The 14395-nt window shown below is 39.5% G+C and overlaps 1 protein-coding gene across 2 annotated transcripts in view; it reads left to right on the plus strand.

Annotated features, from left to right (window-relative positions):
- PRIM2 (DNA primase subunit 2) overlaps positions 1-14395 on the plus strand; it is a 270879-nt gene that overhangs the window by 54748 nt on the left and 201736 nt on the right. For both annotated transcript variants that reach the window (XM_087438764.1, XM_004423993.3), the window contains exons 6-7: positions 34-129; positions 3979-4116. In XM_087438764.1, coding sequence (XP_087294890.1) covers positions 34-129; positions 3979-4116 — 234 coding nt within the window. The remainder of the gene's footprint in view (positions 1-33; positions 130-3978; positions 4117-14395) is intronic.

Consider the following 14395-nt stretch of genomic DNA (forward strand, 5'->3'; position numbering starts at 1 on the left):
AACTTAAACAGTATAAAATATGTTTCCTTTTAGATACGCGATGAAGAGAAGAACCTCCGAGAACAGGAGATTATTGCCTCATCACCCAGTTTAAGTGGGGCTAAGTGGGAGCTGGAGTCTGTTTATAAGGTATGTAAACTTGTACAATACTGCCTAGGTGGTGTTAAGTCTACCACATGGAGCTTGATACATGTTTAATGAACCCATTTGTGTAGCCACTTGTCACGGCCTCTCTCCTGCCAGGTTTCATCTTCACCTTGCTTAGGGTGTGCCAGCCTTCTGTGCTGGGCTGTCCTCCTGCACAGACACCTCTCTAATCTGCTTGGGATCTGACCCCCCACTGCAGGCCATTCTCTTAAAGGAATACTCTCCTCACAAGGCTGAGGCTTCTACATCCCATGCTGGGCTGCCCCCTGCAAGGATACTCTCATCACCTACTTGTCCCCAACACCTTGTCTGCATCACTGCCCTGCACGGAAGCCTTTTGCGCCACTCTCGGGTTCTCACATCATGCCCAGACTGTCTTCCCCACATGGATTCTCTCTCATTCCATTTGAGGTCTGACACCATTTGCCTACTTGCAATCCTGAGGCAAGGCCTTCTTTAACCTGCTCAGGTTCTGCCTTCTTGCCCTGGGTCACCTCTGCTGCCCTCTACACCCCAGCACACATAGCTATTTTACTTAAACCCATTGAATGACTTTTGGACTGAATAATCCAGAAGGAGAGGAGAGAGCTGAAATTCATTTTAAAATTTGATAGCTTGCAACAGCACAATTTCCTTTGAAAAGAATGTACTGATTATTATTGGTGAGTGCCAGTAGTTTAAAATCTTGCCTCCAGATTAGCTCCCCGTTCCGGCTTCCCTATTTCTACCAGTTAAGCCATCATTCTGTCAGCCTTCCAAACTTAGAGTGTGGGAATCAATATTTATTCTTCCCACACCACACATTTCCCCTTACTCTACCTTCACGTCACCTTTTGCTTCTGCTTGGGCATTTTTATTTCCACTGTGACCACTCTAATAAGCTAGAATCATATTAGAGCTAGAGAACCCCTAGGGGTCATTTAGACCATCTCTTCCTTCCCTTCCCTGGTTTTATAGATCTGGCCACTGAGGTTTAGAAGCGTTCATTAAATGTCCTGAAATCATAAGTCTAGTCAGTAACTAGACTTGGACTGGAACTCACATTTCCAAACTTCTCTCCCCTTCTGTTGCCTGGATTATTGAAATAAACCCTTTTCCCTCCTCCTCTGATATGTCCTGTGTGAACTATTTGGTGTCGTGTCACACACATACCGCTCTCTAGAGCTATTTAACTTCCCAGCTGTGTCTGTCTTGTTGTCTCAGCTAAGTGATGAACTCCTGCTGGACAAGGACTGTGTTGCAGTTGTAGAAATCTATAAATCAATCAAAATCTATCTGTTAAAAAACATACAATCTGTTTGTTGTGCAGTGTCATTGGATATTAGGCGTGTAGATTTAACTCTTCCCTAAAACTTGGCCAGATAGCAATGTGGGGATCATTTTTTTCATCTAATTGTTTTAGCTCATTTTTTTTTTTTTTTTAAAGATTTTGTTTATTTTATTTTTTCCCCCCAAAGCCCCAGTGGATAGTTGTGTGTCGTAGCTGCACATCCTTCTAGTTGCTGTATGTGGGACTCGGCCTCAGGATGAACAGAGAAGTGGTGCCTCGATGCGCACCCGGGATCCGAACCCGGGCCACCAGCATCGCAGCGCACGCACTTAACCACCAAGCCACAGGGCCGGCCCATTAGCTCATTTTTAAAAAGGAGAAAAACTCTATTGGAGAGTGAGGATAATTTACACACTCACAGTTTACTAATATCATATTCAGCTCATTTCTTAAAATTTTAGAATAGTTCATAGGATTTTAAAAAATGTAAGTAGAGTAGTAGTTTTTTTTAAAAAATATTTACTGGAAAATACTTGTTTCAATAGCAAAACTGAAAACTTATTATTATTTCTATTTCTTAGTGTTGGGGTTAGCTTTTCCAATATATTTCTCTAGAGATAGACTGGAAACATACATGAAGAAATTTGGGATTACTTTACTTGCTAGTAATTTTCAGCACTGAACATATTGTATACACATTAGGATTCTACTTGATGCAGAATAGAATGTCGAGTATGTCATATGAGGGGAATGCAACGTGCTTAGAGGGCTTGAGTTGGGAGTTTGAAATCCTGGGGATTATAATTTGTAAAGTCACGCGTTAAGAATAAAAAAAGCATTCTAACTTAGCGTGTGATTATTTTTCAAAACATCTACTCTGAAATGAACACATTTTTGAACTGCCGCTTCTTCCTAATGCTAATTGTTTAGTTTTAAGGAGTATAAATTGATCTTTTTTGTTTGTTTGTTTTTTGAACAAGCTCTCTACTTTCTCCCTCTCTTCTCCCTCTGGAATACCTGTAATCCTTATGTTGCATTTCCTAATTGAGTCGGATATTTCTTGGAGAATTTCTTCATTTCTTTTTACTTAGTTCTCTCTCCTCCTCCTCTGAAGCATTTCTATATTTCTGTCCTCTAAATTACTAATTCTGTCCTCCTTAATGTCAGCTCTGTTATTTAAGGATTCCAGATTTTTATTTATCTCATTCATTGTGTTTTTCATCTCCAACATTTCTAATTGTTTTTTCTTTATAGTTCCAATCTCTTTTATGAAGAATTCCCTCTGTTCATTAATTTTATTCCTAATTTCATTGAACTGTCTTTCTGAGTTTCCTTGTAACTCCCTGAGTTTCTTTATGATAACTATTTTGAATTCTCTGTCATTCAGATTGTAAATTTCTGTGACTTCAGGGTTGATTTCTGGATACTTGTCATTTTCCTTCTGGTCTGGAGTGTTAATATATCTCTTCATGCTATTTGGTCGGGTAGACTTGTGCTGTCTCATAGTGGTAGTATCTGGCAGAGTCCACCTGCTGCCACTTGTGGGGGGACAGGAGCTGTGTATTCTGAGCCCACTGCCATCCCTGGCAGCTGTGCCTTTCTGTTGGAAGCTGTGCCGACAGGGCCCATCTGCATTAGCCTGCTGGCCTCTGCTGCTTTACACACGTAGGTGTGCAGGCGCACTGGCAGGGGTCCCCTGCTCTAGCCAACTGGCAGAGCTGGTGCGCCAGGTGGGAGTGGGGAGAGGGGCGCTTTCTTTCGAGTATGCACTCCCAGGTGCTCCTGCTCTGTACTTGCTGTCTGCCCTCTTGGGCTGCTCGGTTTGGTGAAGATACCCCTGCGATTGCTTAGCCTCCTCAGTGTTGAGTATTCCCATGGGCTGGGGGGCAACTCTGAGAGTGAAGGCGTTCCTGTGGAGGGCTGCCCTTTTCCCCCTCTCCTCTCAGAGCCACGCGTGAGGTCCTGCGCCCTAGCTCACTGCTGTTGTTCGAGAGGGAGAGGAGATCCCCTTACTTCCTTCCACTGCCTCCTGGGAGCTCCAGCACCTCCACCTTCAGAAGTTTGGGTGCATGGATCTCTCAGACGTCTGTTGTGTGAATGTCCTCTGCTGGTTTATGAATGTCCTTTTTGTTGTATCTTAGCAGGGAAGAGACTAAGCGAAGACCTCGCTTCGCCATGATGCTGATGTCACTTGTTTTTTTTTTTTGTGAGGAGGACTAGCCTTGAGCTAACATCCGATGCTAATCCTCCCCTTTTTTCTTGAGGAAGATTGGCCCTGGGCTAACATCTGTGCCCATCCTCCTCTACTTTATATGGGACGCCGCCACAGCATGGCTTAGCAAGTGGTGCGTCGGTGTGCACCCAGGATCCGAACCTGCAAACCCTGGGCCGCCACAGTGGAGCATGCACACTTAACTGCTGCACCATTGGGCCGGCCCCTGTTTTTTGTTTTTTAATGAATTTCTCATGGGGAGAATTTTTTTAGACTTAGTACATATGAAGACTTAGGAAGATTTCATAATGACAGGTACTGACATTTTCCCATTTCACTCTGAATTCAGATCCCTTTTGCTGATGCTTTGGATTTGTTCCGAGGAAGGAGGGTCTATTTGGAAAATGGCTTTGCTTATGTACCACATAAGGACATTGTGGCAATCATCCTGAATGAATTTAGAGCCAAATTGTCCAAGGCGTTAGCAGTAAGTATTTCACTTTATTTCTGTATTACCAGATTCACTTTATTTCCACATGTTCACATTTTCAATTATATATCTGTTAGTTTTGTTCTGTACTTCTTAAGAAATAAGTTAATTTTCATAATGACATTCAAATCGCTTATGATGTTGTACTGGTAATTCTAGAACCACTAGTTTTTTATTTATTACTACCCATAGTTTTCTTATTTTTTCTTTCTCTAGTAATACTGATGGTGAGCTGATTAATTTTATGAGTGGCCTCTGTGAGTTTCTTCAAGGTCATGTCCTTTTTCCTTGGGGATGGATTTCACATATGGCACTTCACAATTAGTGTGGCCTGTGGTGGATATAACCCCTAGATTTCTGTTCTAAATTGGTACTTTGTGTTAGGAGAGGGCGGTGTAGAAGAACTGAAACAGCAATATGCTAGTGCTGCAATGAACAGCCTACTGCTGGGTGAAATTGGTGGTAGCTGTGTTGAATAAATAACATAATCAGTGCTTTTTAAGAGATTTGTTGAAAGTTTTACAGTTAAGTAATAATATCTTAAAAATACACACATTTTGGAGTATTGTTGTCTTTTAATCTGAGTCTAGTTTTTTAGATATTTTTTGGGGTACTTAAAACACAGAGAGAACTTCAAAGTTATGTGATGCGGCTCTTTTTAAGTTATACTGATTAAGCATAGGCCAACCTTTCCTTTTGTGTTGAAAAATTGTAATATTTTCTAGTATAACTAATTTTGATTACTGACTCTCTGGGGTTACCTAAACCCTAACATGTATAATTCAGCTATATATACATTTGGGAAGACTAAAATGTTAACCTTGGTTTTATTAAATAAGGCAGTTTATGAAAACACCTGGCATAAAGGGTGTTTAATAGCTGTTAATATTCTTCCTCCCTCTCTAATCCTATGTTTGTTTGTTTTTTATCCTCAGTAAAGTTTTTAAATAGTTTCTTTACTTGTCTGTGACCTACCTTGGACCATGATCTATTTACAGATGAAGATAGTGTCTTTCACTGCTGTGCATCTCTGTGATAGACACTGACTGATGTGACCTACTGGCTGACCATTCCCATTGTTTTATTATTACTGATTTTGTTCACCCATTTTCTCTCTGTTGACATTGTGGACAGCATTTCATTGTGTGAAACAGCCATATACTTTTCAGGACATTGGGCATCCCTAACTCTCATCCACCAACTGCCATAGTGGCCACCAGTCCCCATGATAAACAAAAGTATCACCACATATTCAGAAAGCTTCCGGAGTGTTGGTACCACCCTTGAGCTGTTCGTGGTGGTTTCCTTCTCCTTTCCAAATTGTTGGTCTATGCATGTGATACAGTGTAATTCTGGCTGAAAAATATGAGAAGTTGTTTGGGGGCATCTGAAAGAAAGAACTTTCCTTGCTAATAAAAATGGGCACGTGTATATTTGCTATTCAGTGTATCTTCCTTATAATCTAAGGTACAAAGAAAGATATGTGGCAGATTTTTGGCAAATTTTTTTTCTGCTTTCTGGACAGAAGATGGGAGATCTAAATTTACTGAGATTAAAGACAAAACTCTATGAGTTCCTAGGTTAGTAATAAATTAATGTTTTCAGGAAATTGCACTTCAACTTTGTACCTGGTCGGTAAGAAATATATGAACTTTGAATTCTTTTCTCCTCCCCCACCTCCTGTTCGTGCTTTCCTCCCTCCAACATACTTTTAAAAAAATTTAATAATTTTTTAGAATTATGAAATAATTACAATCTTACAGAAAAGTTGTAAGTAAAAAACAATAACTTTTTCCATAAACCATTTGAGAATAAGTTCCCAACCTGGTGTCTCGTCACCAATACTTTAGTGTATAATACCTACAAACAAAGATGTTGTCCCACAGAACCACAATTCAGCTGTCATAACCAGGAAATTAGTGTCAACACATGACTACCAACTAATCCTCAGACCCCTTTCAAGTTTCACCAGTTGTCTCGATCATGTCCTTGAATTTCAAAAGGATCCAATCCTACTTCACATGTGTTATTTGGTTGTCATGTCTTTGTAGTCTCCTTCAGTCTGGAACATCTCCTTGACTTTATGACTATGTTACTTTTGAAGGTTATAGGCTAGTTATTTTGTAGAATACCTCTCAATTTGGGTTTGTCTGATGTTTAGATTCAGGTTATACATCTTGAGCAGAAATATCATAGAAGTGATGGTATGTTCTTTTCATTGCATCCTATCAGGTGATACATAATTTGGATTCATCCCAACTCTGATTAACTTTATAACAATTTATTTACCCATTATATTGTTGATAGGCATTTGGGTTTTGTTGTCTTTCTTTTGGTTGTTACTAAAACTGCTGTTCTGAACATTCTAGGACATCTTTGGCAAACACATTTCTGTTGGTTATATGCGAGGATTGGAATTGTAGGGTATAGAGCGTGTATGTCTTCTGTTTTAGTGGATTCAGACTTACTTTTGATGACTGTCCTGATTGCCAGTGGGTCGTGGAGAGCTCTGCCTCAGTGTCTTTGGATTTGATAGAAGAGGGACTTGCTCTTTAGGCAGTGCATGGCTCCTCCTGGGTGGGTCAGGGCCAAGTCTGGTTGAGAGGTTGTCCAGGGAACCCTGGCCTTGTCATGCAGGAGAGTGGATGGAATGTGTTGCCTGGGAACCTGTCCTGACAGCTGTGGGAGGGAGCCGGAAGGAAGGGAAGGAGTTTCTTTAGGGCAGTGGTGAAGGAGAAATCTCAGCCTGCTGCTGTGGTGTCTTTGTTACTGTCCTTTCCAGTGAGGAGGGTTTGACCTTGGAGTATGTAATTAAAAAATGTCAGCCTTATTAATGGAAATATTATTGTAGGATGAGAAAAATTGCCCTAAAGATTGAAAAACAGATTTTAATTAGTAGTAGAGGATGAAATAAATGATGCTGGGGGATGTGTAAGTTGATAGAAGAGTTTTCCCCAGGTGATGTCTGAAAGTTTGGTCTTAACCTGTGATCATGTGATGTTTATGATAATGTCACGAATCTGGCTTTTGAACAGGCTCTAGGACTAGTAAAAGGTGGACTTTACCTTCTCATTTGATAAGTACTCTTTTGTCACCCTATTGTTCCTTTGAGACTCAGATGTGGCCCCATTTTCTCCAGGAGGCCTCCCCTAAGCCCCAAAGTTGTGTGAAATGTATCTCCTCTGTGTTCCCACAGTCCCTGCACATGACCAAACTATGGTGAAATGATTCTAATTATGTGTTTTTCTCCTCATCTAAAATGTAAGCTCTTTGAGAGTAAGGACTCTGTCTTAATTAAAATTTCCTATCTAGTGTAACATCTAGCACATAGGACCAATGCTCCCTAAAATTTTGTTGAACTGGTAGATGCTGAATATTAATAATGACTTCCACTTGTACTTAGTTTACTATTTATACATTATCTCATTTGATCCTCACTACAAGCCTCTGAGATAGACAGGGATTACAATCTGTGTATAGATGGGGAGAATGCAGCTCTGAGAGGCAAAGTCATTTGTCCAAGGCTACGTTGGCTAGTATGGCTGGAGCCATAACTAGATCTCAGGTTCTCTTACTGTAAATCTCAGGATCTTTTGATGGTAACTGTGCCTTTGTGAGGAGCTGTATTATCAGGGGATTTAGATCTTCACACTCTGAGGAAATATTGGAAGGTAATTATATTAGGGTAGTTACAGAGTAGGCAAAGAGGGTGAATTCGGAGCTGAGATGCAATAAATTGATAACCAGTTAGGGAAAAGAATGAGAGAGATATATTTCTTTGCTTTATATAACAATTTTAGAAGCTTTGACCAGTTCTTTCGGTTAATGGTTTACTTTTTAATAACTTTTTATTTGTTCACCCATGTATTGTTTTGGGTACTAGGGACACAGTACTTTACAAGATAGATGAAATTTCTTCTCTTATAAAGCTTATATTCTAGTGGGAGATAGACAATTACTAAAGAAATAAACAATAACTGTATATATATGATGTGAAGGAGCCAGCTGAACAAATATAGAGGCAAGTGCATTGGAGGCAGGGAAAGTCACTACTGCAGAGCCTCGAGGAGGGAATCTTGGCATTTTTGCAGAATAAGAAAGGCCGGTGTAGCTGGACTGTAGTGAGCTAGCAGAGAGTGTACAAGATGGGACTACAATGGCTAGGTGTGAAACTTTGGATAAACCGGGGTAAAGAGTTTGATTTTTAGCCTAATGTAGTGGAAAACCATTGGGTGGTTTTGAATACGAGAATGATGTGATCTGATTTATGTTTTAAATAGATTACTGTGGCTGCTGCTTGAAAACCACTTTGGAAGGTATGGAAAGAGTGGAAGCAGGAAGACTAGGTTGGCAGTTTATTCCATTAATCTAGATGGTGGCTTGAAATAGGTGGTTGTGCTGGTAACACTTGAGAGAAGTCAGTCGATTTCAGTTATGTTTTTGAAGTATTGTTGACATGACAGGCTGAGTGTGACAGAAAAAGAGGAATCAGGATAATAATAATAATGATAGCTTAAACTTAATGGAAATTTAATATTTGCCAGGTGTTGTTCTAAATGCCTTGCACTAATTGACATATTTAATGTTCATAGTAACCCTATCAGGTGGGTACCATTATTACTCTCTGAGGCTTATAGTATCTTCGCACAGGTAGTAAGGAACAGAGGCAGGATTTGAATCCACACAGTCTGGCCTTAGGGTCTCTATTCCAGACCACTGTTTTACTGCCTAGGCTGTTGGCCTGAATAACTGATTAAGGGTGATGCATTTTACCAGATGCAGAAGACTGAGAGAAGTACAAAAGGTAAAATCAAGACTTCTGTTTTAGCCATGTTAAGTGGGAGATACTTATTAGTCATCCAGATGGAGATATCAAGGACGAAGTTGGCTTTAGAAGCCTGGATTTCTTGGAGGGAGAAGGTGGAGCCGTGAGACTGTGTGAGGTCACGCAGGAAGAGTGTGGTGAGTCAGCGGAGAAGAGAGGACGGCCCACAACTGAGCTGGAGTTTTCACACACCTCCACTCTGTCATTAAGCAGCGGAATGGGCTTTGTTCTTAAAAACTGGGACAGCTTCTTGAATTGTAGCTGAGTTTCTTTAAGGCAAATTCTATTTTTTCTTACATAGTGGGACTGATTTCACTTTCTGTTTGTGAGAGTCATCATTAGAAGGTACTGGTTAAACTTAAAAAAACCAGACTTTCAGAAAATTTATTTATACATTTCTAATTTAGATACAGAACGAAGGACTTTGAGAAGTTCCCAAGGAAATGATTGACAGGCAAGTAAGCAGCTCTTTCTTGGAGTGGCAGAGAAAAGTAAGGAATTTTTTTTTTCCTGAAAAAGATTTTCTTTTTTACCTTTTTAGAATACTAGTTGAGTCTGTGGCTCACCAAGTATTTGTTGCTTTGGAAAAATATTCTTTTAGGCACTTGATTGAGTGCCTACATTTATTTATAAAGAGCTTGGAATTCTCTTAAATCTTTTATTCCCTTTTAAAAAGCAGTGTTCAGTTTAGTTCCTTAAGCTCTGGTTAAATATAATTAATTTTCTTGAATGGTAACCAGCTTTGGAATCATATAGGAATTTTCTGTCTTATTTGTGTCTAACTAGTTGATTTCCTTGAGTTTTGGATTGATTAATATTTCTTTTCTAATATTGCTTCCTGATTATTTAATGTTATTTTAAAGTGATTGCAATGAACCCTCCAGTGCTGCCACTAACCCATCAATATGCAAGGAGTGGGTGACACAGCTTCACTCCCACCTTTGCTCTCAGGCTCCAGCCCGTTGACTCTCTCACGGTACTGATCTCTAGGAAACAAAACATTGCAACTGAAAGCCATGAAACTAACAGAAAGAAATCAGTCATTTTGGGAGAAAAAATAAACATGCTATTTCTACTTTGAGACACGTTTGTTGACTGAGGATGCTAAGCTGAACTTGATCATTGCTGTGTTTGTGAGGCATTGGTTTGTTAAGCCCTTTTTATTGTCCAGTTTACAATTTGTTGTCCATTCAGCACACATTTCTTTAACGTATGTCAGGTTTACTGCTGAGTGCCTAGGTGGTACGGGAAATGGGAAGTTTATGAGACAGAACTCTGACCCTTAAGAACACTGTTGTCTAGTAGGGGGAGCTAGGATACAAGTAAAGGACTCAGTTACTAGGTAGAAAATGGGGAGTGTCCTGAGAGTTGTATCACCTAAACTCAGGGAATTTAGAGAAAAGATAGAATTGATATTAGCTTTAAATGATTGGCTATAGGGAGATGAACAGTTTGCAGAGAGTAGTAGAGGTAAATGGTTAGGTGCTGGAAAGCATGGGCTATTGGAGATGTGTTTTAGCAATAGGGATGTGAGACAGAGCTATTTTGGAGAGAAAATGACTTTGGTATTGGATGTGTTGAGTTTATTGGATTAACAGGACATTCTGGTAAATTTGGGTTGAAACTCAGAAGAGTGCTTAGAGATTAAGACATAGATTTGGGAGTCACTCACATGATTGTGAAATTTGAAGCCAAACCAGTAGATGCAATTTCTAAGGAGTAAAGAATCAAGAGAGAAGAGGACCAAATACCAAACTGATGTTTCAAGGTTGGGTATGGATTCAGGCAGGCACAGTGAACTGAATACCACAAACAAACAAGTCATTACAAGTGAGTCTTGGCATCTTTCTCCATATGTATTTTATTTTAGAAAATGAGGGTTTTCACACCCTTCACAGAATAGGATTGAATAAAGTCATTTTCTTGTTTTATTGAAATCTTCTAGGTTTTTGATAGAACAGGTTTCATTCACTGAAAAAAATCAGTAATGTGTGTGCACGTGCTTTAAAAATTCCAAAGTGCTGTATATTTTTTAGATATTCATTTGAAGGGGCGAGTTCATGTGAAGAATATTTTAAGAGGTTTTTATTTTTCCTTTTATTTCTCCCTGTAGTGCTTAGTACAGTTCTGCATTTTGTGTTTATGGAAATTATTGGTGGCAAGAATTTTAATGATTCGCTTATTTCAAGTTCTCTGCTTTCTAGTTCCCAGCAAATGTTAGCAGCACATAGACAGAATTTTTAGAGCAGGAAAGGATTTTAGAGTTGTGTGGTAATCATTTGTGTTTTATCTTGCCCTCTTTCTTGGCAACTAGAATGCAAACTCTAGGTTTATAGATACCGGTGGATATGCTTGCTTGTCCTATTCTGTGTGGTAGTGCTTATTAGCACAATGCTTTCTTTTATAAGAGGCTTTCAGTAAAACTTACCAGTCATACCTCTTCATTTTGCCCCTGAGAGCTTAGCCCCAGAAAGGTTGAATGGCTTACCAAAACTCATGCGGCTAATTATGAAGGACCTGGGTCCTTCGCTATAGGTCTCACATTTAAGTTGAAAGCCCTTTTGACTACAGTTTGTTGCCTCTCCCCAGGCCCAATTCAGTACCTCTGCCCCTCTACTGCTTTCTCTGATTCACCCTCCCTGTAATGGTATTTCCATGACATGTTTTAAATGTAGGGTTTTCCAGGGTAGGGATTGACCATATTCAAATTAATTGTCTCTGATGCCTAGCCCAGTGCCTTGTGAAGAGTAGGTGATCAGGAGCTGATGGGTTACCATGTGAGAGCTGCACGTTTGTATTCTCCACATTGGTTGAGAAAGCTGAAGTGAAGCGGGGTTGCACTTCAGCGTGCTGTTTCTGAAAGGAAAGCATGAAGTACCTGATGATGTGTGTGAAGTGCTACATATGCAGAATATTTCTGAAATCTCAATTGCAAGTGTTTATGACCTCAAAATACTTCTGAAGAAGTACTGCAGTCTGCTGCAGTAGTTAAAATGGTTATTCTTTTGACAGTTTTTCTCTGGAGTATGTAAGATGTGAGTTTTATATTTTGTTTAGAAACTTATGATGCAGCATAAACCAGGCTTAAACTCCAGCTACCTTGAGAATAGCAGCTTCATTCTTCATGGTTGAACTCACTCTCCAGAGAAATTCTTAAGTTACTATTTTTGTGGTCACCTTTGTGTCCCCTGCACACCTACCTCCCCATTCACAGAAAAGATGATTTCCTCCCATGCCTTTATAAACACTCCTGTTCCTCAGATCGTTTATCATATGCAAGAATTATAATTACCCATTTTAAAGCCTCAGCCTAGATTGGCTAGAAAATATTTAGTATTTTTACACATTATTTATAGTTTATTTTTTTTCACTGAGCTGCGTTGCTTTCATTGACACCAGAGTACACTGAAACAGAGATTTTTATCCCTATTACTTAACTTGTGATGAGAAAATATCAGCAGATTCAGTTGCTAGGAGACACCTGAATACTGAAATAGTTTTTTTGGGGGAAGGGTACTTGTAAATTCAATTCTTTGACGGTTCTACTCTCATAGAGCAAAAATTTATTCAGTCACTACAAAGAAAGATGCATCACCTGTTAGTTTTCCAGTTTAACAGTTTTGCACAGGGGGATCTAGGAATATGGAAAATGTTACAGAATTGATTATGTGTTGAGAGTGTAATTTTTAACAGTAACTGGACATTGAAAAGTAATGATTAGGTATACGTCTCTGAGTTTCAGTTTTCTTAAAGTTTTCTGATTCATCATTAATGAGATAAAGAGTGAGAACAAGAGAGAGACACACACAAACATACACACACGACATAGAGGAGTTTAAACCAGAGTAAAATATTGTATTAATTAAACCTACTTTGTCTCATAGAAGTAGGATTGGTCACATCCAATATTAAATCATCCAGGTCTGCTCTTTTTACCTGTGACACTTAATAATTATGTGCCAGAGAAAGAATAAATATTAAAAAGAAGTGTTTGGTTATAATCAGTTTGGCTTTCCTTTATAACTGTCATTTATTTTTGTCATAGTTCTATAATGTTTAGAAAAAGATTTTTATTGAAGTTCAATTCAGTAACTTTTCTTGAGTGTTCACTATGTGCTAGGCAGAAACACTGGGGACATAAGTATGATGAAGCTTTCAGGAAGCTCAGAATGTGAGGGGGGCAGCAGTAGGGGAGAGGTGTAAGCAGTCATCATACACCATGGTCAGTAAAAGAGAAGTGTGCACTGGCCACAGAGGGAGCATAGAAAAGAGAGTGGTGAACTTTGGCATCGCAGAGAGAGCTTCAGAGATGTCAGCTCTGGGCTGGGTTTTGCAGGGCTCTTTCTTAGAGGTGAACAATCCCTGGACCTTATCTTTTATGGGAGGGGTAGAGGATGGGGAATAAAACCACCGTTATTTTCTTCATTTCTAAGTTCCCTCTTTGTTTCTCCCTTGTCCATACCCTCAGCTGATAACACACCCTGACATTTCTCTATTCAGGCAGGTGAGTACTGTCCATATACCAGTTTCTGATTCTGTACCTTCAAATTTCACTGCTTGTCTACTTAATTGCACGTATGTATTTGAGGAACTTGTCAGGGAGTGCAGAATCCATGTTCTGATTTACATGTGTTGTAAATCTTCTGTCTCAGAAATGAAAATCTCATTAAGGCTTTAATGTCTTTTTCCAAGTGACACAAAGAGAGCCCTGTGAACTCGAGTAGGCAGCATATACACTGAAATTGGAGTGGTGCAGAAAATGTTATCTGAAATGTTTTAGGAGAGTAATGTGTAAGTTCAAAACAAAAATAAAAACAGCAAATGAAAATTGTCCCAGAGTTGATAGAAATCATAGTTGATACTAGAAATAATCAGGGAATGTTAGAATTGAGAATAACCAAACGAACAGATTTGGTTTCCTTTAAATTTTTAAAAAGGCTCTAAGAGTAGAAGTAAATGTTTTATGAGTCTCATGCTGTTTGTATAAAATCCTTTTTATTTTTTATAATTTTATACTTTCAGGGTACTTTTAGAACATGATATTAGGTGAGTTTCAGTGTTTTCCTGCCTACATTTTTAATTAGACACCTATCATAGAGTTACAAGACTTTAGTCATATGGAAAGCACTTAAACTCTGGTTTTAAAAAAATTATTGTTGGGCAGGCCCCGTGGCTTAGTGGTTAAGTGCGCGCGCTCTGCTACTGGCAGCCCGGGTTTGGATCCCAGGCGCGCACCAACGCACCGCTTGTCCAGCCATGCTGAGGCTGCGTCCCACATACAGCAACTAGAAGGACGTGCAACTATGACATACAACTATCTACTGGGGCTTTGGGGAAGCAAAAAAGGAGGAGGATTGGCAATAGATGTTAGCTCAGAGCCGGTCTTCCTCAGCAAAAAGAGGAGGATTAGCACGGGTGTTAGCTCAGGGCTGATCTTTCTCACACACACAA

The sequence above is a fragment of the Ceratotherium simum genome, chromosome 13 (assembly GCF_057802395.1).
Source record: "Ceratotherium simum simum isolate JZ-2026a chromosome 13, ASM5780239v1, whole genome shotgun sequence".
Lineage (NCBI taxonomy): Eukaryota > Metazoa > Chordata > Mammalia > Perissodactyla > Rhinocerotidae > Ceratotherium > Ceratotherium simum.